The sequence below is a fragment of the Rana temporaria genome, chromosome 1 (genome assembly GCF_905171775.1).
Source record: "Rana temporaria chromosome 1, aRanTem1.1, whole genome shotgun sequence".
In the NCBI taxonomy this organism is placed as follows: Eukaryota; Metazoa; Chordata; class Amphibia; order Anura; family Ranidae; genus Rana; species Rana temporaria.
In genome coordinates, this window is record NC_053489.1 from 623,693,681 (window position 1) to 623,720,423 (window position 26,743).

Sequence of the window (26,743 nt, forward strand, 5' to 3'; positions counted from 1 at the left end):
GCAGTGTGGGCATGTGCCAGGTCTTGCTGGAAAGTGAAATCGGCATCTCCATAAAGCTGGTCAGCAAAGGGAAGCATGAAGTGCTCTAGACTTTCCTGATAGAGGGCTGCGCTGACTTTGGACTTGATAAAACACAATTGACCAACACCAACAGTTGACATGGCTCTCCAAATCATCACTGACTGTGGAAACCTCACACTGGACCTTATGCAACGTGGATTCTGTGCCTCTCCATTGTTCCTCCAGACTCCGGGACCTTGGATTCCAAATTTAATGCAAAATTTGCTTTCATCTGAAATGAGGACTTTAGACCACTGGGCAACAGTCCACTCCTTTTTTCTCCTTCCTCCCTTTTTCTCCCGGGTAAGACACTTCTGATGTTGTCTCTGGTTCAGAAGTGGCTTTACACAAGGAATGCGACAGTTGTAGCCCACATCTCCTGGATACGTCTGTGTGTGGCGGCTCTTGAAGCACTGACACCAGCCAAAGTCCACGCCTTGTGAATCTCCCCCAAATTCTTGAATGTTTTTTTTCCTTCACAATCCTCTCAAGGCTGCAGTATCCCTGTTGCTTGTGCACCTTTTTCTACCACGCTTTTTCCTTCCACTCAACTTTCCATTCATATGCTTGGATGCAGCACTCTGTAAACAGCCAGCTTCTTTAGCAATCACCGTTTGTGACAATGACTGCCTTCTGGACAACTCTCAAGTCGGAAATCTTCCCCATGATTGTGTAACCTACTGAACCAGGCTGACTCAGGAAAGCTTTACAGGTGTTTTGCGTTAATTGGCTGATGTCACACCATGAGTCTACAATATTGAACTTTTTCACAATATTCAAATTTTCGGAGATACTAAATTTTGGGTTTTCACTAGCTGTAAGCCATAACAATCAAAATTAGAAGGAAGAAATGCTTGAAATATGTCACTGTGTGTTTAATGAATCTATAAATAATGAGAGTTTCACTTTTTTAATGGAATTACTGAAAGGATTACCAAAATAAACTTTCTGATGATATTCAAATTTTTTGAGATGCGTGTGTGTGTGTGTGTGTGTATATATATATATATACATCGCTCACCGGGATTGGCTAAGCGGTATATACTGTATGTAGCCTAAGCTACATACAGTATTACTGCACATCCAGCAGGCATCCGAGCAGCTGACCCGGCATATAAGACGACCCCTGCTTTTTGCCCATTTTTTTTTCAGTGTAAAAGGTAGTCTTATACGCCAGCAAATACAGTGTGTGTGTGTGTGTGTGTGTATGTGTATATATATATATATATATATATATATATATATATATATATATATATATATATATATATATATATATATATATATAAAATTCGGGCCGAAACAACTAATCGATTATGAAATTAACCGATTATGAAATTAATCGATTACAATTTTCATAATCGATTAATCGGCCAGTAACATAATGGGGTTAAAAAAAAAGAAAATGGCCCTTTATAGTACAAAAAAAACAAATCGCTACTGTAAATATTACTTTCACTGTCCCACAGTAAAAGAATGAACCCCTTACAGTAGCGATTATTTTCTCTTTTTGTACTTATTTTAGTTTTTTTTAACCCCATTGTGTTACTAAACATCTCAGGCCGGGGGTTACACCTCTGTTTTTTGGTGCTTTTTGCAGAAACACACTACAGTTCATTTACATGTTTTCCTATGGGACACGTTCACATCCATGATTTTTTTTTCAGCTGCTGCGTATTTGGAAAGGGCAAGGACTTTTTAACGCAAAACGGTGCTATTTCGTTTTTTTGGTTCAATCTACTTCAATGTAGAAGCTGCAGAAAAGCATGTAATGTGTTTTTGCAGCAATTTGTGTTTTGTAATCTGCCCAACAACAAATTGGCCCAATTTTTTTTTTTTAAATGCAAATTTTTTTTTTTAAGGCTATTATCCGATTAATCGAAACAATAATCGGCCAACTAATCGATTATGAAAATAATCGTTAGTTGCAGCCCTAATATATATATGGTATGTGTGTACCAAGATGGTTTTAAGCTAGACTGACAAGCATGCAGTCAGTGAAGGCAAAACTCCTGATTTTCTTCATACTTGTTTTGGAGCAGAATGGAAAATATTGGATGACAGTCAGGACATTGGCACTTTTATAAACAAGAGGTCAACAGTGGCAGGCTTCATATTTCATATAGTACGTGTTTTCATTAACGCCATATTCAGCAGATCCTGAGAACAATTTAGATGGATAATATAGTGCTCCTCTGCATTTTATTAGCATTTTTACGATGCATAGAATGAGTCTCCTCTGGATCTGCCTTGCTCTAAGTATATAGAGTGCGGTATAAATTGCTGTGAACATATATAGTGACTCACCACTTGCTTGCTTTTTTTTTCTTGTAGTTATTGAATCATTTTCTCTTTTATGACACTTATTAAATTAATATTTATTAAACCTTTTGTCACGCTGATCTATACATATTAGCTACTGCCTATATTTCTTCAGTGAAGTCTCAAAACTGCACTTTGGCAGCTCAGAGCAAAACAATATTTTAACTCCTCTACCCCCCAACAGTACTTTGCTTTCCTTTCATCCTCCTAGGGATGTCCCCCAGAACATTCAATTATAAAATACAGCAGAGAACTTCACAATAGTTCTACTACATTACTTGCAGATAAACATTGGTTGCTTTCAGCTAAAATGTGTCTCTAAACAATAATTAAATGAAACTTGGGTCCCCTGGGCTCAAGTACTGTATTGTTTGGGGTCATAGGGAACTTGGGCTACTTTGTGTAAAAACAAAGTAATTTCAAAACGCATTGATTGTGTCCAAATTCCTTGGGATACAAAAAATCATCCCAGAGATTGTCTTCAATCCCTAGGAGGAGCACCTCGGCTACACTAGGGGTCTATTTAAAAAAAAAAAAAAAACTTTGAATGCCACAAACTTTTGCCCAGGCCCCACAAATTCTGACTGTGTTTTGTTTAATACAGTTATTTCCTAGGATCATCGGTTCCATCTAGTAGCAATAATGTGGTATTTGTTCTGATTAAGGTGTTTCAGGAAACCTAGCACATATGGGCATTAGATGGCACTGATGATTGTTGGAAATACAAATATTAAGTAAAATAAGGTTATAATTTTTTAGGACTGATCAAATGTTTGCGTTTTTATATATATATATATGTGTGTGTGTAATATATATATATATATATATATATATATATATATATATATATGACCCCGTAATGCTACAAGATTTTTCAGCATGTTCGAAGTATGTATGAAAATCCTCAACAAATTTTAGTATTCATTAGTTTCATTGCAAAGGGAATCTTACCTTACTCTGTAATACTTTAAAAGTGACACCCTAATTGACAGGCAGTGCTTGCCAGATTGAAGATCTGATGGAGATGGAACTAAACTGTATCCAAAATGCTATTTAATTCATTTTTAATATCCACAGACTCACTCATCCATCCATGTCTCTGTGCTTTATTGTGTTGAAAAATCACTTTGATAAACGCCACCTTAGCATTTCTGGCCATTGACATCTTGAGTAAGGGCAGATGATTTATGTGGAATACCCTTGGCACAAGCATGCAGGCAGGAGGGTGTGTTAAGCTGAGAATGCTCCTCCTCCAGATGAAAGACAGATAAACCCCTGAAGACTCCTGGGATGTAGGATATAATTTTGGCCTAAGCCAGAACCAGGAAGCAATTGAACTGTAAAGAAACAAAAGTAAATATAATATACCATCCTATCTATTTACTAGTGTTGGCAGCATAAGGATTAAAAATTGTTAATTCTGATTGAGGGTTTAGTTCCAATTTTATGTAAGTTTTAAAGTAGTTATGAAACCTAAATATTTTTTACCCTAATGCATTCCTTGCACAAAGGTAAAAACTGTTTAGGTGTCATCCTCCCCCTCCACCTTTTTACTTACCTGAGCCCTCATTTGATCAAGCGTTGTGCACATCTGCAGCTCTTCTCTCCCCTCACTTTCGGGTCTCTGGCTTTGCTGGGGCTCACAGAGCCATTGGCTCCCTGTACTGTCAATCAAAGCCAGTGACGAGGGAGTGGGGGCGGGGCCGAGTCCTGCGGTCTGCGTCAATGGACGCAGCAGCGGGGCTCGGGTGCGAGCATGCACCAGTGCCCTTATGGTAAGCTGCTTCCCGCGGAAGCACTGAATAGAGGGGGGAGGGGCCAGGAGTGCCGGTGGGGGACCAGAAAAGAGGAGGTTCCATTGCACAGAGCAGGTTTATTATTATTGTTTATTACTTTTACAATCGCTTTAAGTACTAGAACTAATGCTGGCCATACACCATACGAAAATTCGTCCGAAATTCGGTCGTTCAGACAGTTCTTTCATTTTTCGAACAGTTAATGGGCACAAAATCGATAATCATTGGGACGTTTTTGAGCTGAAAAAACGAAGGACACAGTTGGAAATTTTCTGCCGAACGATAAATCGGAAGGTTAATGTGTTTCCCGTCTGAACTTTCTGCACTAGGTATATGTAAAAAGAAAAAAAATACATTTTTTTATTTTTTATTTATGTCCACTGAACGATTTCTGGTCATTACATGATGGCACTATCGTTTGCGCTCACGACCGAACGTTCGTTTTTCGAAAGTTTGTTGGGACGATTTTCCGTGGAGCGTATGGCCAGCATTAGTTTTGTTTTTCCCTCTGGTGCTGAATTGTGAATTTGTGTGGAGTCTCCTATATGTGTGTGATTGTGTATTCGCTGCATGTGCTATTTTCTTGTTGGAAACGGCAGTGTTGTAGCCGTGCTGTTATTCTGTACTTGTCTCTCGGCAGCTGCTGGCGGTATCTGATTTATTCACGGAGAGGAACCAGTTTGAGATGATGTACACGGCTTTAACTGAGCTCCATAAACAGCACCCATCCGAGGATGAAATTCTCATTCAGTATCTGGTGCCTGCAATCTGCAAGGCGGCTGCCGTGCTGGGAATGGTAAGCTGCCTCCGCCTTGAGCTCTACTCAGTGGTGTGCTACTGATTACTCCTTTTATAGAGCTGTATATCTTTCTCAGGGACAGGATGGATTGGCTAATCATTGGGCAGAACGGATTATACAACATTTGTCTTCTCTAGTTTCACCATTAATAGAAGTCAACCCCCTAGCAGCTAGTTCAGGAGTTTTAGGAGTAAAGACATGTTTATAGGGGGGGGGGGGACACATAATATGCAAATTATACATTTTTTTCTTAAAGCCCAACTATATTTCCCAAAATAATCGACCTCCCTGTACACCTCCACCACACGAGAAAACAATTAAAGTATATTTCTCTGATTTTGAGTGTTTAATTGCAGTTTCAGTTCTGCTTATTCAGCTCTATCTTCAGCCAGTAGACAGGCAACAGCACTCATTTGCCAAACATTTTGATGTGCGAGTACCAATCTACAGAAAGGTTTATGCTATGAGTCCAGGTGGCATGATGACGTAGGGGGTGCACGTGACAGACTAGGCTAAGAGGAAGGTGTTGGATGACACTGGACATTATTCAACTGGGTAGTGGAGCAGTGATCATGGAAATGTTTAGCAATGCATTTACACAACTGAAAATGGGGAAGAAATGGAAGTTGGGCTTTAGAGAGGACCTCCTCCCCTCTCCTGCAAGAATATAGAATGCATTGTATATAAGCTAATGTAATGATGTAAAGCGTGGGCAATCTGCGCTTCCTCCCAAACAGTGATCAGTGCAGCAAGTGCTACAAAATGTTTCAAGTGAGATCTAATGAGTTAACAAAAGAAGACAACAACTAGGTATCATGTCTCACGTTTAAATGTGCTACTAGGCGTTTCCAACCTGGCGGAAGGAAAAAGTTGGTGTCAATAAAAATTGATTGGCGCTGGAAAAATACAAAAAGCTGGAATACACAGCTAAACAAAATATGTAAAAAAAATGCGCAACCAAAAAAATTGGATAGAACCAAACAAAGTGTCCTGTGTAAAGAATAAGTAGATATGAATAACCATAAAATATAACAATATGGTTTAACACTCAAGTGAAAAAAATACAAAGAAAATAGTCAACTGGAGATGATATGGATTAGATGTAATCACAAAGTAAATTCATCAAACAAAAATATCCATAAGATTTTCAGCCGTTGGGATATATATTCAGACAGAGAGGCCGCTTACCAGATTTGATGGACCTCTATTACGGAGGTCATGTAGGCTCAAAAGGATCCTCCTATGGCTGCGCTGTGGTGTGCAATCGTGTCTACCTTCTTTGAATTTTTTATATCTACTTATTCTTTACACAGGACACTTTGTTTGGTTCTATCCAGTTTTTTTGGTTGTGATTTTTTTACCTATTTTTGACATATTGTATATAAGCACCCCACCTTTCCTTTTTGTGGATCCGCTTTCAGGCTGTCTGTGTGCAGCCGGTGTCTCTGTTCCCAAACTGCCATTTTGCAAATGTATCTCATCCCACAGATCTGCAAGGTGGAAGGCATGGTGTCATGCACCTCATTTAGAGCATACACTGTACAGCATTACACTGTTTAAAAAAAAAAGATCTTGGGTAGAAAGTTGTTGTTTTTTATAACAAATGAGTTTATTGCCATACAGAGCATGCTCCAGATGAAGCACATGCCATGCGCTTCATCTGTTGCATGCTTAGTATGAGAATAGTACAAGCTCTTGTGAGATCTTGCAGTTTAAGTACAGGATCTCCCTGAAGGCACTACTGAGGTTGCCTTCCCAGGGGGCATCTGCGCAGCTGAGTCTACATCACTAGTGCCTTCAGGGGAACCAATAAGTGGAGGCAAAAATGGTAAGAGAATGAGGGTAAATGAAGAGAAGTCTTGTCATTTAATGACATGTGCCAGATAGATTCAACTTTAGGCCCCTTTAACACGGGTGTCATCAATATGTTTTTGCTAAGAAAAAAGTGGATTCTGTGTACATCAGTTTTCCATCCATTTTTTGTCTGCTTCCATTTTTTAAATGGAGCAAAAATGCAGTCATGTTCTGTGAAAAATAACAGACCTGAACAGAAGCAGAAAAACCTGATATAAACGGATGACATCCATCTACATCTGTTTGCCCACTGGAATGCATTGCTGTTTGTTCGTTCATTCATGTAAAAGGAGCCTAATTGACTGGTGTTAGATTCTCTGCCCCTCTGTGTTTAGTGTGTGTGTTTATCAATTGTTCATCACAAGTGAAATCTGCCTTTTTTGTCAGGATAAATCTATTGCAGAGCCTGTCAGCCGGCTCCTGGAGAGCACACTGCGAAGTACTCACATGCCCAGCCGCATTGGAGCTCTGCACGGCATCCTCTATGTGCTGGAGTGTGACCTCCTGGATGACACGGCCAAGCAGCTCATACCCATCATCAGTGATTACCTGCTGTCCAATCTGAGGGGCATTGCACAGTAAGTGTCTCCTCCAGTTCACCTTACATTCTGCATGATGTGATTTATATATAGGGGGAAGGCAGGGGAGATGAACAGAAACTTTGTTTTATCATTTAGAAGTTCTATGTGTATTTTGGAGGAAGCTTTTGTTGAGCCCTGCCTCCTGTACCCCTGATATATGAATGTTTCCACTCTAGCTGCATAAGTATTATGTGTAATGATCCAGGAAGCTTAATGACTGTTGTGTATATCAAACTGGAATTTACATATCCTAACCTCTTAGTGCTGCCACTGTAATAGTTTGTAGCAACACAGAACTAGGGTCAACCTTGGAGCTCAAATCCTAGATCGAGGGTCTCTAAACCTTTCAGTACAAGTACCACTTCATACAGTATATTAGTTATTCGGGAGGGGGCAAAATGTTTTTATTAATGAATTCAATTGGAATGATTACTTTTTCTTGGAGTTTTTTGTAATCGGCATATGATTTAAACGGGTCTCCAAACTTTCAAAACCAAGGACCAGTTTACTGCCCTTCAATTGTTCAGGGGGGCGTTCTATCGCCACTGGAGGTAAAAAATGTCCTGGCATCCGAGGGAGTAACCAATGCCCCATGTTTGGTATTAGGGGGAGGAATAGTGTGCCATCATTGGTGTCAGAAGCAGGAAGTATGTCCCACTGTTGCTGAGAGCGGGGGGGGATAGTGCCCTAAGGGTCTGAGGAAAGCGAGCAAAGGGCATTATCATGCCTGACTGGATCAGAGTCCCCCCTCTTTCGTCCCAAATGCCTTCAGGGTCCCCCCCCTCTTTCGTCTCGATTGCCTTCAGGGTCCCCCCCTCTTTCATTCCCGATTGCCTTCAGGGTCCACCCCTTCTTTCACCCCGATTGCCTTCAGGGTCCCCCCCCTCTTTCGTCCCGATTGCCTTCAGGGTCCCCCCCCCCTCTTTCGTCCCGATTGCCTTCAGGGTCCCCCCCCCTCTTTCGTCCCGATTGCCTTCAGGGCCCCCCCCCTCTTTCGTCCCGATTGCCTTCAGGGCCCCCCCCCTCTTTCGTCCCGATTGCCTTCAGGGCCCCCCCCTCTTTCGTCCCGATTGCCTTCAGGGCCCCCCCCCTCTTTCGTCCCGATTGCCTTCAGGGTCCCCCCCCTCTTTTGTCCCGATTGCCTTCAGGGTCCCCCCCCTCTTTTGTCCCGTTTGCCTTCAGGGTCCCCCCCCCCTCTTTTGTCCCGATTGCCTTCAGGGTCCCCCCCCCCTCTTTTGTCCCGATTGCCTTCAGGGTCCCCCCCCCTCTTTTCTCTCTTGTCCCGATTGCCTTCAGGGTCCCCCCCCCTCTTTTCTCTCTTGTCCTGATTGCCTTCAGGGTCCCCCCCCTCTTTTGTCCCGATTGCCTTCAGGGTCCCCCCCCCCTCTTTTGTCCCGATTGCCTTCAGGTTCCCCCCCCTCTTTTGTCCCGATTGCCTTCAGGGTCCCCCCCCCTCTTTTGTCCCGATTGCCTTCAGGGTCCCCCCCTGTTTCGTCCCGCATCGCTGGACCAATGGGACAGGTGAATGTCCGATTATTAAAAGTCAGCAGCTACATTTTTTGTGGCTGCTGACTTTTATGTGGATGGAACTCCGCTTTTAAATGCAAGTCAACTTATAATTTTTTTGAAATGCATTTTTTAGAGATATTTTTGTTGTCTCTTACTATTAGAAGAAACCTACCATTAAAATTATAGACTGCTCATTTCTTTGTCAGTGGGTAAAGGTACAAAATCAGCAGGGGATCAAATACTTGTTTCCCTCACTGTACCTTCCCTGCTCCTTTCTAGTATTGATTACACGTGCCCACACGCAAAGCACTTTAGCCCTTACATTGCCTTCTTATATATTATTTTAAATTTTACATTGCATGTAGTTTCACTGTTGGCGTGTTCCTATATATTTATGTACAGTCTATTGTTAGACCAGTAAGGTATAAACTGTATCAATATGTGGTAATTTTGTTTTGTTTTTAATCCTTTTTCTGTGTAGAAGGGGTCATTATGTGCATTTGCTTGTTACATACTCAGGCACTGCTAAGTGCTTGGCTGTGCTACACAGCGGCTTAATGTAATTAGTAGCCCACCCCGCCTGCTCCCCACTTTGTTTCAATGATTTTTATTAAAGTTATAATGATACAAAAATAAAATAAAACTTGTCATTGTACAGTCTCAACACAGCATATGGGAATCCTGCTCCCCACTTTAAACAGTGACAGGGAGCAGTTGGCAACAGCAAAGTATTGGGGGGGCGGCAAGTGAGCACTATTGCAGTGACCAATAATAATCGATCAGATTATAGTTTACTGTAGGTAGGTTTATTTTGAGTTTTCCAGCTGCACCGTTTGTCAATGCTACTAATGCAGAGCTGTTAAGGTTAGAAATGTATATAGGTGTTAAGGGAAATTATAACACCGGAAAGGAGTTTACAGATTTGAAATGTTGTATACAATGCCTGGAATAAATTGCACATTGAATAAAATGTCCTCTGAATATTTCAGTAAAAATCCAGAAGTGGTGTTGTGGCATCTTGCAGAGGTGAATTCTCTGATGCATTCAATGGATATATTTTTCTAAAAGACGTTATAGTTAGCAGATTATTATTATTATTATTATTATTATTATTTTTTTTTCAAATATAACAGAAAACAGCACCTCTGAATAAGGATGCAGCCCTAGAGCAGAACTGCACAGTGAGTTCACATGGGAAGGATACGGCTACACACACATTCATCCGACTGCTAGTCAAGTGACCCTGAAATTAAATAATATTGCAGCAGAGTATATATACAGGCATACCCCACTTTTAAGTACACAATGGGACCAGAGCATGTATGTAAAACGAAAATGTACTTAAAGTGAAACAATATCTTTTTTCACTTCTAGGGTGTAGTGGGGTGTCAGGAGCTGTAGTTGAGGTCTCAGGGGCTGTATTGGGGGTGTCAGGGGCACACTGGAACAGGGCAGGCTATGCTCTCGGAGCTTTAGCTCCTTCTACTGCGGCTGCAAAATGTCTGTACAGTACTTGTAAGGCACTTTACATACACTCCTTGTCCTTACTCGCGAGTGTATGTAAAGTGAGTGTACTTAAAGCGGGGGTATGCCTGTACAGTACACTGCTATACCCAGGCTGCAGAATATACAGTTCACCAAAGTTGGGTCTATGTCTCATAGCGTGCTCCCTGACTAGACCGTAGAGAGTTGGATGCATTCTTGCATTCCAGTCACTGGCTCCAAATCTTAAAGTTTGTACAGCTTAAATCAAACTGCTCTCTTTGTACGACTTAAATCAGTTTATATTATGGCAGCGTCGCATTGATCAGCTTTGGGAATGTAGCATGGTCAGGTTAGTGAGTGTAAACATCACTCCGTAGAGACGGAACCCCCACCGGTGCTGGGTATTGTTCTGGGGAGTGATCCCTCCAAGCTTATTTCGCACCTGTACTACACCATCAGGCGCAGGGGTACAGTGGCCGTCTCTCAGAAGGCCAAGACGGCTTGGCAACAGGACGTAGGCCCAATAGAAGACGCAGACTGGAACGAAATACTTGAGGGAACCAAGACTGCGTCCCCTAAGCTGTCAGACTGACGCAAACTTACATTGTTCACCGAGCCTACCTAACACCACTGAGGTTGGCCAAGTTCCAACACACATCCAACCCGACCTGACGCTTGTGTCAGTCCACGCTTGGTACGTTTTACCATCTCATTTGGAACTGTCCAAATATTCAGACGTACTGGACACAGGTTGTCCGCTTTTTGCATGATAATATGGGATCCCCTGTGGTACTTGACCCTAAGTTGTGTATTCTGGGATTACTGTGTGACGTAGAGGTTGATAAATATCAGACAATTTTCCTTCTTAAAGCACTATTTTTTAGCACGAAAGGTGATCGCCCAGAGATGGATGCAGGATTTGCCCCCCACTCTACAGATGGGGGAAAGGCTGTTAATGACACTTTGCTATTTAAAAAGCTGATTTACACACACACAAGGGGTCCACACAAAAATATTCCAAAGTATGGGGCAGGTGGCTAGAGGATGAAGAAACGTGTGTCTGATTGTGCCTCACCCGGAGGTTGTTCTACATCAGAAGGCTCCATTGTCCTTATGAACAAGTGAATATATATCTAGAGGTATCTAAGTGAACAAAAAACTCTATGCATTTTACCATATGAAACTGTACTTTTATTGACAAATGTACTTGACTGTCCTGTAATATGTGATTTGTATTAATAAAGTTGGTTTTTCCAAGTAAAAAAAAAAAAAAATCTCTCCATCTAAACCTAATTCTAGTGCAGGTTTTAGGAAGGCATCTGTAATAATCGCAAGCAAAAAAGAGCGCACAGGGTCTGGCGTAAAACATTTAAATGAAAATAAATCAATAAAATCAACACTCTCTTACGTAGCAGAGAAACTGCCCCAAAGCATAATGTTTCCACCTACATGGTTGAGTGTAGGGACGGTGTTCTTGGGGTCATAGTCAGAATTTTTCTTCCTCCAAACACGACAAGCTCCTCTCGCGAAGTAGGCCACCACTCCTGTCTGGTCACTTGATCCCGCTCCCCTGTGTCAGCCAGCACTGCTGTAGGGGAGAGGAGGGAGTGCCGACAACGGATGGGCCATTGACGTCACCTCTCCAGGCATAACCAACAGTTTCAGAGCACACACTCTTGCAGTTGCTGCTGGCAGACACACGGGAGATCATGGGACCAAACCAAATTGGGCTGAAAATATATCAGTATACACATCTTTCTTATACAGGTTAATGAGCAATAGGTGTTAGGAGGGTTTAAGTGTAATACGGTATTGGCAGTAGACACTGACCCCCGATTTCTCCCCTGCTCCCCAAAGCAACTAACCAAGCACAAATGTTCATACTGAAGAAAAATAGGGAGCCTCGCACAGCTGTGTTTTATTTTTAAAGTGACAACGTTTGCAGGGGGAAGAACCCCTGTCTGCTGTCACAGGAAGTGGAGGGCGGGAAGGCGAGGGGACGGTAGCTGAAAGGGCAAACTTATCCTTAAACTTGGTGATTAAAGATGGTAAATTGGTAACCAATGGGTCAGCTTTTTGTTTTTGTGACCGCATTTGTTTGTATTTTATTGCATTTGAAATGTAATTTTGTCTGTGTTTCTGTCTATTCCAGCTGTGTAAATCTGCACAACCAGCAGCACATTCTGGTAATGTGTGCGGCTGCCTTTTACTTAATTGAAAACTACCCATTGGATGTTGGGCCAGACTTTACTGCAGGCATTATACAGGTGAGTGTCTATGCCATGAGAACTACCATGTTAGGCAATAGAGACACTAAGCTGAGAGTTGCAGCAATCTTCCATGGGTCTATTTGGCAGAAAATGAGCTGTGTGTTGTAAAATCAAAATCCGTGCATTAATGATTCTTGCAATATTAAAGTGGTTATAAAGCCTAAATGTTTTTTACCTTAACGCATTCCTTGCATTAACCACTTGCCTACTGAGCACTTTCACCCCCTTCCTGCCCAGGCCAGTATTCAGCTTTCAGTGCAGTCACACTTTGAATGGCAATTGTGTGGTCATGCAACGCTGTACCAAAACTAAATTTTTATCTTTTTCTTGGGGGACAGACGGAGCTTCCTTTTGTTGGTATTTATTCACCGTTTTTTTTTTGTTTGTTTGTTTTTTCTAAACAAACAAAAATAATTTTTTTTCTTGGTTTCTGTTTTAAAATAAATAGTAAGTAATAAGTACATTTTCTCCTTCACTGATGTCTGCTGAAATGGCTGCACTGACGGGTGCTGCCGTGGCGCCACTGATGATCATTGATGTGGGCACTGGTGGGGCTGCACTGATCATTAGGGCATTGATTGTCAGTGCAGATGTCCCTGTTGAGGAATACTGTTTACTGGCTCTCTTCTCCTCACGCTCTTTCAACGTGAGGAGAGGAATGCGGATAACCAGCATTTCCTGTTTACTCTGTGATGAGCTGTGATTGGTCACATGGTAAAGAGCCTACGTCATAGATCGGTGATGTGTTGTGTCTGAGAGACACAGTGCACAACAGATTGCAGTGCACAAGCCCCCTTCTGTCAAAAATGGCAGCACATCAAGACTTCCTCACAGAATAAGCGTGCTCATGCCTGTCCGTCATTTCACTATACAGTGGGTGGGAAGCAGTTGTGGTAAAGAATGTTTAGGCATCGGATTTAACCCCTATAACCCCCCTTTTTACTTGAGCGCTTCATTCCAGCGCTGTGTACATCTGCAGCTCTTCTCTCCCCTCACTTCCGTCTCCCACTGGCTTTGCTGGGTCATCGGGAGCAGTTGGCTCCCAGTGTTGTCAATCAAAGCCAGTGACGAGGGAGCAGAAGACGGGCTAAGTCTTGCTGTCTGTGTCAATTGATGCCGCAGCGGGGCTCGGAAGGTGTCTTCCCGTAAGCAGTGGTGACACCATCCCAAGGGTGATGACAGCCCTGGCTCCCTTTGCTGTTTTTTTTTTCTTCAGCCGGAAAAAAACTCCAGGGCCGCGGCCGTGCCTGGCATGCGTTTTCCTCCTCCTCCTCCTCCTCCTCTCTGTCTCCAACTCCTGCCCAAGGCTGTCACTATCTGCTCTCCACCCACGCAGTGTGGTTGCACACTGTCCTCTCCAGCTGCCACCCGGGTGTTCCATGTACCTAAGCCACTGGGGGTGTCTGTACTAGGGGGGGGGGGTTTCCTTGGGGGTATGTATTAATGGAGGGGGCTGGTTTGTCCAGGGGGTCTTTACTTGGTGGAGGGGGTCTGTACTTTGGGGGGCGACTATAGTTGGAGGTGGGGGGAGGGGTGACGCCATGTTTTACTGCACCTCGTGATGCCACTGCTCGTGGGGGCACTGAACAGAGAGGAGTCGGAAAGCACTCTGTGCAATTCGATTGCATTGAGCAGGTAAGTATAGAGCTGTTTGTTTTTGTTATTTTTTTATTTCCTTTGCAATCACTTTAAATACTGTATAGCAATTTTAAGCACCGGTACTTGTGCAGGGGTGTCTAAACTTTTTTCAAAGAGGGCCAGATTTGATGAAGTGAACATGCTCGAGGGCCGACGATTTTCCCTATCATTTTTTGAACCATTAAAATTCAGTCTAAGTGTGTTCATTCGAGCAACTAATACACTGCCCAACAAGAATTCTCTTGCCTTTGTGGCTGTGTGTGAGTAAAGAGATGAGCTCAGGCGTGTTATTTGGATATACTGTATTTATTGGCGTATAACACACGCCTTCACTTTAAGAGGGAAGTTTCAGGAAAAAAAAATTTTTTAAATAAAGATCTGTGAAGCAGACCCCCCCCCCCCCCCCATGACAGATCCTCAGTACATGACAGATCCCCAGTCCATGACAGATCCCCAGTCCATGACAGATCCCCAGTCCATGACAGATCCCCAGTCCATGACAGATCCCCAGTCCATGACAGATCCCCAGTCCATGACAGATCCCCAGTCCATGACAGATCCCCAGTCCATGACAGATCCCCAGTCCATGACAGATCCCCAGTCCATCCCAGATTCCCCCCCCCCCCCATTACAGAGCCCACTTCATAGACAGACTCCCTCGCCATTACAGTCCTCCCTCGCCATTACAGTCCTCCCTCGCCATTACAGTCCTCCCTCGCCATTACAGTCCTCCCTCGCCATTACAGTCCTCCCTCGCCATTACAGTCCTCCCTCGCCATTACAGTCCTCCCTCGCCATTACAGTCCTCCCTCGCCATTACAGTCCTCCCTCGCCATTACAGTCCTCCCTCGCCATTACAGTCCTCCCTCGCCATTACAGTCCTCCCTCGCCATTACAGTCCTCCCTCGCCATTACAGTCCTCCCTCGCCATTACAGTCCTCCCTCGCCATTACAGTCCTCCCTCGCCATTACAGTCCTCCCTCGCCATTACAGTCCTCCCTCGCCATTACAGTCCTCCCTCGCCATTACAGTCCTCCCTCGCCATTACAGTCCTCCCTCGCCATTACAGTCCTCCCTCGCCATTACAGTCCTCCCTCGATATTGGAGTCAGACTGCCCCTTTCATCCACGCATCATTCCCCCTCCCCACACTGCCCTACCTTAATCACACGCATGGCAGGTCCAGACAGAGGGGGCGGGACTTTTCAAGTTAAAGGCGGGTGATTGGTTGCTGGGAGCCTGCGTGCCTCTCCACTGGAAGTCCCCTGACCCGCCGACCATAGCTCTCTGACTTAAAAGAGTGGATGAGATCAGTCGCATGGAAGACTTGATCCTCTCCGATCAGCAAAGACAGGAGGTGAACTCCAGAACCTGGCAGTTGTGGAACATTTTCAAATATTCAAAAGAGGGACAGAATCTCAGGGGGACTGAGTGACCCCTGACCACTCTGTTACGGGAGTGGTACCTGACCTTTCAGTATTGGCGATAACCAAAGAGAAGACTACGCCCCTTGGGACGCCTTGCAGTATCCTTGCTCGTGCACCCCCCCCCCCCCCCCCATCCCACTCTTCTCTGTTTCTCTCTATATTATCTTCTACTTTTATTGTAAAGGGAAAATAAGAGGGGAGGCTGGACCGGCCGGGCCCAGATGTTTGATTCTGTCCCCACTTGATTTGATTCTGTCGGAACTTGCTGCTGCGAGGTATGTCAGAAGTTCAGCTCCCTCCTCCTTCCCCTGCTGTTGGGCCAGTTGGAGAGCAGTTTACGGCAAGGTTTTCCTTACCGGCACCTGGCAGCCAATGGAAGAAGGTGGTTCCGACATCGCTGGACTCCAGGACAGATAAGTATCCTAATATCCCCCAAAGAGACCCCCTCTGCCCGCGTTGCAGGGTTGAGGTGGGCTCGTTCTGGCATATGGTCTGGTCGTGTCCGGAGATTCAGCCTTACTGGGGTCAGGTGGCTGAGGTCCTGGGCACAATATCTCGACTACAGGTTCCTATGGATCCCCTGGTTCTTCTCCTGAGTCATTTGGAGGAGGTTCAGGGGGGCAGATACTCCAAGTTGTTTCTCACTTTCTCCCTGTTCTATGCCAGGAGAGAAATTCTTTTTAAATGGAAAGCGGCGGCTCCGCCTACTGTGGAGTCCTGGACCCTTTCTGTAAATAAAGTATTACCTCTTTACAGAATCACCTATGAGAGTAGACCGTGCCCTGCAAAATTCGATAAGGTCTGGTCTGGGTGGATTGATGCTAGGGGCTGAATGTGGTCGACGGGCCTATCAGTGCGCTGCTCCTGATTACATAACCGCTGCTCCCTCTCATTTCCCCCCCCCCTCCTCTTTTAGGTACTCTGTTCTCTCATCCTTTTTAAGATCCCTGGAGGGGGTATAGCACCTGTATAACTTAGGCCCCTTTCACATTGGGGCGTTTTTCATGCGGTACAGCGCTAAAAATAGCGCTGCTATACCGCATGAAAAATCATGCCCTGCAGGCTTCAATGTGAAAGCCCGAAGGCTTTCACACTGAAGCGGTGCGCTAGCAGGAGCGCTCCAAAAGTCCTGCTAGCCGCATCCTTACCGCGGTATAGGAGCGGTGTGTTCACCGCTTCTATACCGCGCCTTCCCATTGAGATCAAAAGCGCGGCAATACCGCCCGCAATGTGGGCGGTATTGACCCTTTTTCGGCCGCTAGCGGGGGTTAAAACCTCACCGCTAGCGCGGTATAAACACGACGGTATAGTCGCGCTACAAATAGCGGGTCCACGCTGCAATGTGAAAGCAGCCTTAAGGTCTGTTCATTATGGTTCATGATGGGGATTGAATGCCTTTGCCCTTAAATATGTGTTGCGGTTGGGGATTTTGTTCTGTGTGGCTCTTAAGTTGTTCCCTGTTTTTTGTGCTTCACTGTGCTATCATATCCATGTGATGCTGTAATGTTGTTTTGTCTTTCAATAAAACATCTCTGTTAAAAAAAAGTATCCTAATTTTAAAAGTCAGCAGCTACAGTATGTGTAGCTGCTGACTTTAATTATTATTATTTTTTTGATAGGGTGGCGGAACTTTTCTTTTAAGAGCCAACTCCGTGTATATACAGTGGTAAAGCCTATTTCTTAGAAAGTTAAAGCAACATGTATAGAAGGGGTCCTCATAACTTTCTAAACAAAAGGCTTGTCTCTTGTCCTTCAAACTATAGGGGGTCAGGATATGGCCAGTGGGAGTAATCGCTAGAGCTGGTTATCAGGAAGGATAAGTTCAGGCGTGTTTGCAGCTGCACGTGCAGAGCCCGCCAGGAAGTCGGTACTGCGCTAATCAGACATTTTCCTGATCCGCAAATGCAGAGATCGGGAAATGTCACACTGCCTGTGATCAGCACAGTGCCAATTTCCTGGCGGGCTCTAAACACCCCTGAGCTCAGCCTTAGTTATCAGTAGTAGAAAAAAAAATTACTTAGTGCCTGTGGTTGGGGGATAATATGTGTCATTGTTGGTGTCGGTGGGAGAAATGGTGCCCCGTCATTGCTATTGGTGGGAGGATACATATTCTGTATATTATGATTATATAAAAGCCATCCTTGAACAGTAACCTATGACACCTAACACCACATGTATGTCTTCTTTCATCTTGTACTGCAAATAAGAAAATAAAAGCAAAGAATGATATACCAAATGGCTCTTTTTAGATACTGTTGATTGAAGGTGTACCATGACAAAGCATTTTATGAATTGTACTGTATGAGTTCCAAGGTTTGCTTTTTGGGATTTAGATCATCATTTGACTATTAAAAGAACATTGCTTTTTTATATCACAAAGAAATATCTTTCTTTTTTTTCGATCTATGTTTTACAACATTAACATAAAAAAAAAAAGTGCAACGTTCCAAAAAAAATAATAGAATAAGGTAGCTTATGCACCAGGAAAACAATACATAATGGATAACCTAAATTCTCTTTCTGACCCCCCCTCTAGCCATATAAACGTATTTGGTGTTATTGCTGCTGTCAGAATAGTTTGTCGCCCATAAATCTCTCTATCTCTCTCCCTCCCAGATGTGTGGAGTGATGGTATCGGGGAGCGAGGAATCCACACCCTCCATGATCTATCATTGTGTGCTCAGAGGTTTGGAGCGCCTCCTGCTGTCTGAGCAGCTTTCCAGGCTGGATGGAGAGGCACTGGTGAAGCTTAGTGTGGACAGAGTGAATATGCACAGCCCACACAGGGCCATGACTGCCTTAGGATTGATGCTGACATGCATGTACACAGGTAGGTTTACTGTGAACTTATTCTGGTAAAGGGTTTAATCGCTTCAGCCTCTAGCCTCTTTTTTTACACTTGATGTTTACAAATTAAATTTTTTAATTTTTTTGCTAGAAAATTACTTCGAACCCCCAAACATTATATATTATGTATTCTTTTTCTTCTAACACCATATAGAATAAAATGGCAGTCGTTGCAACGCTTTATGGCACATATTAATTGCTCAGCGGACTTAAAAGCGCAGTTTTTTTTGGGGAAAACAACACTTTTTATTTTTTATAAAAAAATAAGACAACAGTAAAGTTTGCCTAATTTTTTTAATATTGTGAAAGAGAATGTTGCGCTGAGTAAATTGATACCCAACATGTCACGCTTAAAAATTGTGCCCGCACGTGGAATGGCGACAAAATTTTACCCTTTAATCTCCTTAGACGATTTTTATAAATGTCTAGATTACCAGACAGTTACGGAGGAGGTCTAGGATCGCGGCCAAACCTCACGTGTGGTTTGAACACCGTTTTCATATGCGGGCGCTACTCACGTCTGCGTTCGCTTCTGCGATTGAGCTCGTTGGAACGGGCTCTTTAAAAAAAAAAAATATGTTTTTATTCTACTTAAAAAAATATATTTTAAAATAAAAACTGTCACTTTTATTCCCATTACAAGGAATGTAAACATCCCTTGTAATTGAAAAAAAAAGCATGACAGGACCTCTTAAATGAGATCTAGGTTCAAAAAGTTCTCAGATCTCATATACACTTTAAAATTCAATAAAAAAAAAATCTCCTTTTAACCACTTCCTTACTGGGCACATATACCCCTTCCTGACCAGGTGAAATTTCAGCTTCCGGCACTGCGTCGCTTTAACTGACAATTGCGCAGTCATGCGACGTGGCTCCCAAACAAAATTGATGTCCTTTTTTCCCCACAAATAGAGCTTTCTTTTGGTGGTATTTGATCACCTCTGCGGTTTTTATTTTTTGCGCTATAAACAAAAATAGAGCGACAATTTTGAAAAAAAAAACAATATTTTTTACTTGTTACTATAATAAATGGCCCAATTTTTTAAAAAAACATTTTTTTTCTCAGTCTAGGCGATACGTATTATTCTACATATTTTTGTTAAAAAAAAAAAATCGCAAGAAGCGCCTGGTTTGCGCAAAAGTTATTGCGCTTACAAAATAGGGGACAGAATTATTATTTTTTATTTTTTTTTTACTACTAATGGCGGCGATCAGCATTTTTTTCCGTGACTGCGACATTATGGCGGAGACATCGGACACTTTTGACACATTTTTGGCGCCATTCACATTTATACAGCGATCGGTGCAATAAATATGCACTAATTACTGTATAAATGTGACTGGCATTGAAGGGGTTAACACTAGGGGGTGAGGAAGGGGTTAATGTGTACCCTGAATTGTGTTACTAACTGTGGGGGAAGGGGGGTGACTGGGGGAGGTGACCGATCTGTGTCCCTATGTACAAGGGACACAGATCGGTCTCCTCTCTCCCCTGACAGGACGTGGAGCTCTGTGTTTACACACAGAGCTCCACGTCTTGTCCCTGTAGCCGCCGATCGCGAGTCCCTGGCGGACATCGCGGCCACCAGGCACTCGCATCGGCATCTCAGCGATGCGGCGAGCGCGCGCCTCCGCCGGACGCGCGCGCGCCCGCGCCGCTGGCTGCGCGCGCAGGCCGTAAAAACACGGCCAGTCAGAGATGTAGAGCCACCCTGCGGCCGTACAAAGTCGTACGGCCGTCGGGAAGTGGTTAAGAGCTATGGGTGGAAGTGACGTGTGACGTCGCTTCCACTGTCCCATGCCATGGAGCCGAGCAGGGGACATCTTCCCCCTCAGTCGGCAGCCAGGCATCCACGGGAAAGGACGCGATTGTCTCCGCCGGTAGTGCCGGGTCCGGCAAGCGGCGGAGATGTCTAGAGCAGAGGGCACCACTCCCGCCGATAAGTGATCTGGCAGCGAATCTGCCACGGAGACCACTTTTATCCTACAGAGAAATGCACGGCGTTCCCAAAAATACTGGGGATATGACAGCTAGCTGCTGCCATAACCACGGTATTTGGCGTCAAAGTACTGATGTACGGGTTCGTCATTTTGCGTGAAGTGGTTAATTGTAAAACCATATTAAGCCCAAAAACTAAATTTTATGTATTGCAGCTTACCAACCTAAAATGTGGTACTGCATTGGCTTAATCGTTTAGGATTTTAAGACTCTATTCTCACCTGATGATCTGGTCAGTAACACGCTTCCTGTGTACACAGAGAAAATTTCTTTTCTGTCACCACAGGTGGCAGGAAAGAAATTTGCTCTCAATTCTCCATCAACATAGTCCGTGCTGACAGGAGAATCCCTTCCGCTGAGCCAATGTATTCTCCTGGTGGAGGAAGCCCTCCCCGCCAGGAGAAGACAATGGGGTAGATTCAGGAAGCTTTTACGGCGGCGTATCTCCAGATACGCCGCCGTAATTTCAAATCTGCGCCGGCGTATCGTTACGTCGATTCTCAAAGGCAGATACGCTTAAAAAAAATAGGCTTCCTCCGCTGACGTAACTTGAATACGGCGGCGTAGAATTGTGTGCAATATTGCGTTGGCCGCTAGGGGCGCTTCCGTTGTTTTCGGCATAGAATATGCAAATTACCTAGATACACCGATTCACAAACGTACGTACGGCCGGCGCAATTTATTTACGTTAGGCTTTTTCGGCGTAAGGTTGCTCCTGCTATTAGTTGGTGCAGCCAATGTTAAGTATGGACGTCGTTCCCGCTTCGAAATTTGAATTTATTACGTCGTTTGCGTAAGTCGTTCGCGAATAGGGCTGGACGTAATTTACGTTCACGTCGAAAGCAATGACGATTTGTGACGGAATTTCAAGCATGCGCACTGGGATTTTTTCACGAACGGCGCATGCGTAAAATACGCGGGGTCAACCTAATTTAAATAAAACACGCCCCCCTCAACATCATTTGAATGACGCGCGCTTACGCTGGCCCCATTTACGCTACGCCGCCGTAGGTTAAAAGGCAAGTGCTTTGTGAATACAGTACTTGCCTCTCAAACTTACGGCGGCGCAGCGTAAATACGATACGCTGGGCCGCCGTAAGAAGGGGCGCATCTACCTGAATATAGCCCAGTGATTATTGCATTACATTACCTATACCAAGACATCACAACTAACCAATACGTTTTACCAAACATTGTGTAAAAAAGAAAAGATTTGATTGTGTTTCTCCATGTAGGTAAAGAGAAGATCAGCCCAGGTCGTACCACAGATCCAAGTCCTGCTGCCCCAGACAGTGAGTCGGTCATTGTTGCCATGGAGCGTGTATCTGTGCTTTTTGACAGGTAAAGGCTTAATGTGGATCTGTCCAAGAATAAAACTACTGTACAACTATTGTAAGTGGGGGGTTAGTCAGCAGTCATTGACAAACAGCTGGTAACTCAAATTGATGACGATCTGAGATTCCTTTTACCTAATTTTGACATGTCGGAGGATCGACATCATTGCCTGCTTATCAACAGGACATTCATATGCAGTAAAGACAATTTGCTACACTTTTATTTTTTGGGGGGGGGGCTATACTTCTTTTATGGATCACAGGAGTACAGTTGGTTCTGCAATCCTGTGACCCGCTTTCAGCTTGTCAGTTGACGTCACAGGTCCAGGCTCTGGGAAGATCCCGGCCATATGATTGGGTTCCACCCAGATGCCTTGAATCCGTCTTTCGGTGATCAGCTGAGTCGGTCCCTGTCTCCTCTGCAGCCCAGCGCTCCAGTAAGCACTGGAGTGGAGGGGGAGAACTGAGAGATCATCTGTGTTTGTTCACTCAGCTCTCACTACAGAGCCCGCAGGGACAGATACAGGATCGGATTTATTTTATTTTTTTGAAAGTCCATGCAATTTTTTAACCATTTCAGCCCAGGTAGGTTTTACCCCCTTAATAATGAGGCACTGCTTTACTTTAACTGACAGTTGTGCCACAAATGGCACTTTTATATTGGTGGTATTTGATTACCTCTGCAGTTTTTATTTTTTGCACTATAAACAAAAAAATGAACGACAATTGTGGATGAAAAAACACAATATTTTTTACTTTCTTGCTCCAAAACATATCCAACAATTTTTTATTTTATTTTTTTTAATTAAATTTCCTCATCAATTTAGGGCAATGTGTATTCTACTACATATTTGGTAAAAAAAAAAAATCAAACGTTTTTTTGATTGGTTAACGCAAAAGTTAGTCTACAAACTATGGGATAAATTTATGGCTTTTTTTTTTTACTAGTAATTGCGGCAATAATTAGCGTGGCTGCGGCCTTGTGGCAGACAAATCAGTCACCTAACTGACACTTTTTTGGGGACCAGTGACATTATTACAGTGATCAGTGCTAAAAATATGCACTGTTACTGTACTAATGACACTGGAAAGGAAGGGGTTAACAGTGGCAATCAAAAGGTTAAGTGTCCCAAGGAGGTGCTTGCTAACTGTGTGGGGGATGGTCTGACTGGATGAAGACAGAGATTGGTGTTCCTGCTTAGCAGGAATGCAAGATTTGTATCTTCTTCCCTGTCAGAACGGCGATCTGCCTCTCTGGGAAAGATCGTGGGTGGACATCCTGGTCCGACGGACCTGCTGATTGGCTCCCCCTGTCCAATTGGCCAGTGTCAATTGCACAAAATGACGTACAGGTACGTAGTTTCGTGCAAATAGAGCCACCCTGCCGGAGTATATCTGCGGTAGGCAGTCTTTAAGTGGTTAATACAAAACAAAAACTTGTATTTCTCTCTGCATACTTGTAATATTGTAGCATTTATATATGAAAGAAACAAGTTTCTCAATTGCATATGTCTGTGCCACTACATTTGACATCTAGGCAGTTTGGTGAGCGAGCTTTGTCCCCATTGCTGCTCCTGATCTCACAGACCTGTCATATATTGTCTAAGGGGCTGGCTGGAAGAAGAGCAAATCGTTTTATTTTATTTTTTTCTGTTTCAAGTCTCTACTTTCTGCATTGTGCTGTTGATGCTACTTTGGTGAGATTATCTTCGTAGGAAAGCCCAATGTTTAATGGAAAAGAATTTTTAGGAAAATGTTCCTTCAGTACTCAATGATTTTTTCAGCTTTTTTAATCCAAAATCTGTATTTGTTTTCAGTGGCCACACATGTTGGCTGACAGCTTCAATTAGTTTTGCAGTGAGAGTGTCTACTGTGTAATCTGATGGGCTAAAGGAGGGGGTAGGGTGGCCAAATCTAGACATAGACTGATTGACTCTGCTCTACTTCATCCCAAAGTAGTTCCATCGGGTTGAGGTCAGGACAGTCAAGTTCCTCCACCCCAAACTCTCTCATCTGTGTCTTTATGGACCTTGCTTTGTGCACTGGTCCAAATCATTTAGTGGAGGAGGGATTATGGTATGGGGCTGTTTTTAAGGGGTTGGGCTTGGTCCCTTGGTTCCAGTGAAGGGAACTCTTTGGACAATTTCATGATCCCAACTTTGTAGGAACAGTTTGGGGATGGCCCCTTCCTGTTCCAACATGACTGCACACCAGTGCACAAAGCAAGGTCCATAAAGACATGGATTAGTGAGTTTGGGGTGGAGAAACGTGACTGGCCTGCACAGAGTCCTGACCTCAACCCGATAGAGCACCTTTGGGATGAATTGGAGCGGAGACTGCACATCAGTGCCTGACCTCACAAATGCACTTCTGGGTGAATGGTCAGACATTCCCATAGACACTCTCCTAAATCTTGTGGACAGCCTTCCCAGAGAAGTTGAAGTTGTTATAGCTCTAAAGGGTGGGCCAACTTGATATTGAACCCTACTGGCTAAGACTGGGATGCCATTAAAGTTCATGTGCGTGTAAAGGCAGGTGTCCCAATACTTTTGGCAATAAAGTGTATACAGCGAACAAACCTAAAGTATGCCATGTTATAAATGTAATGGTTTTTTTTTTTGTTTGTTTTCTAAGTTAACACGGTTTTTGTGCATGTGTTTCAGATTTGTAGTACCTGTTTGTACATGAGAGCTATTGAACTGCAACCAATTGCACATCACATGTTGGTTTATAAGCTGTTCCATGTTGCCCTGGCTGATTCACATTTTCATTGTTCTGTTGGACAGAATCCGGAAGGGATTCCCCTTTGAGGCAAGGGTGGTGGCCAGGATTCTTCCACAGTTCTTGGATGACTTTTTCCCTCCTCAAGATGTAATGAACAAAGTCATTGGGGAGTTTTTATCCAATCAGCAACCCTACCCACAATTCATGGCAGCTGTTGTCTATAAGGTGAGTGGGTACAATGTCTTATTTTAGAATATTAATGGTTTCTGTGTTTTCCTGTCTTGTAAACCTTGAATGAGCGCTAACAAGGTACATGCAACATTTCATACCATTTCCCTGATCACACGTTGGCAATTGAGCACCATGGGGAATGCGCACTCCATTTGCATGTATTTATCAGTTTTAGCTTGGGGTCTACCCTGTGGACCTGTATACCTACAGTAGGTGAACCCGATTTTGTGTCAATCTCGCTCTCTTTCTCAGCGAGATTGAGCACCTACGAGCCCCATCGCGGGAGCCAGCGCCGAGCTGGCTTGCCGCGATGGAGACAGAGCCGTCATAGAAGCGACGGGAGATCCGACTTGGATTCCCGCCAATTCTACACGTGTGCGGCGTTTGTTATGAATCCTGAGGGGGAAGTCCCCGCCGGATTTTAAATAAAAATCCGGCATGGGTCCCCCCCTCAGGAGCATACCGGGCCCTTAGGTCTGTTATGGGTTGTAAGGAGAGCCCCCCTACGCCGAAAAAAACGGCGTAGGGGGTCCCCCTACAATCCATACCAGACCCGTATCCAAAGCACGCTACCCGGCCAGCCAGGAAGGGAGTGGGGACGAGCGAGCGCCCCCCCCCCTCTCCTGAGCCGTACCAGGCTGCATGCCCTCAACATGGGGGGGTTGGGTGCTCTGGGGCAGGGGGGCGCACTGCGGCCCCCCCACCTCAGAGCACCCTGTCCCCATGTTGATGAGGACAGGGCCCCTTCCCGACAACCCTGGCCGTTGGTTGTCGGGGTATGCGGGCAGGAGGCTTATCGGAATCTGGGAGCCCCCTTTAATAAGGGGGCCCCCAGATACCGGCCCCCCACCCTAAGTGAATGAGTATGGGGTACATCGTACCCCTACCCATTCACCTGCAAGAAAAGTGATAAAAACACAAATAAACCACACAGTGTATTAAAATATTTTATTTTTCTGCTCCGGAGGCCTCCCCTGTCTTCTTTATTAGCTCTTTTACCAGGGGAGGCTTCTTCTTTGACGTCTTCGGGTGGGTGGGGGCCGCCGTCTGGTTCTCTTCCACCGCCGGGGGGGGTCGCTTTTAAAAAAGCCCCCACCCCCCCGGCGGGTTTCCTCCGGCGTCTTCGGCGGGGCTCTTCTTCTTCCGCTATCCCGACGGGTCTTCTCAACTCTCCGGGGGTCTCCTTCTGTCTTCGCCGCTCTCCGCTCTTGACTCGTCGCACCCCGGTTCTTCGTCTCGCTGTCCGGTGTCTTCTTCCGTGCTTTACGTCTTCTCCTTCCGTGCTGTGATGAGTTCTTCTTCCGCGCTGTGACGTCATGTTCTTCACTTCTCTCCTTCTCCCGGTGTTGACACGTCGCCGGCTCCTCTCTGCAATGACGGGTGCGCGGGTGCATCGGACCTATATAGGCCTCACAGTCCCATCATGCTCTGTACCTACCCATGTGATACCTACCACGTGGGTAGGTATCACATGGGTAGGTACAGAGCATGATGGGACTGTGAGGCCTATATAGGTCCGATGCAAGGCGCGCATCCGTCATTTCAGCGAGGAGGACCGGCGTGGCAACATCGGGAGAAGGAGAGAAGTGAAGAACATGACGTCACAGCACGGAAGAAGAACTCATCACAGCACGGAAGGAGAAGACGTACAGCACGGAAGAAGACACCGGACAGCGAGACGAAGAACCGGGGTGCGACGAGTCAAGAGCGGAGAGCGGCGAAGACAGAAGGAGAACCCCGGAGAGTTGAGAAGACCCGTCGGGATAGCGGAAGAAGAAGAGCCCCGCCGAAGACGCCGGAGGAAACCCGCCGGGGGGTGGGGGCTTTTTTAAAAGCGACCCCCCCCGGCGGTGGAAGAGAACCAGACG

General features: G+C 44.6%; 1 protein-coding gene across 2 annotated transcripts in view; it reads left to right on the forward strand.

Annotated features, from left to right (window-relative positions):
- The window catches only part of HTT (huntingtin), a 261,043-nt gene that overhangs the window by 222,566 nt on the left and 11,734 nt on the right, over positions 1-26,743 (forward strand). For both annotated transcript variants that reach the window (XM_040335343.1, XM_040335344.1), the window contains 6 exons: positions 4,819-4,974; positions 7,219-7,409; positions 12,559-12,673; positions 18,357-18,570; positions 21,822-21,927; positions 24,707-24,869. In XM_040335343.1, coding sequence (XP_040191277.1) covers positions 4,819-4,974; positions 7,219-7,409; positions 12,559-12,673; positions 18,357-18,570; positions 21,822-21,927; positions 24,707-24,869 — 945 coding nt within the window. The remainder of the gene's footprint in view (positions 1-4,818; positions 4,975-7,218; positions 7,410-12,558; positions 12,674-18,356; positions 18,571-21,821; positions 21,928-24,706; positions 24,870-26,743) is intronic.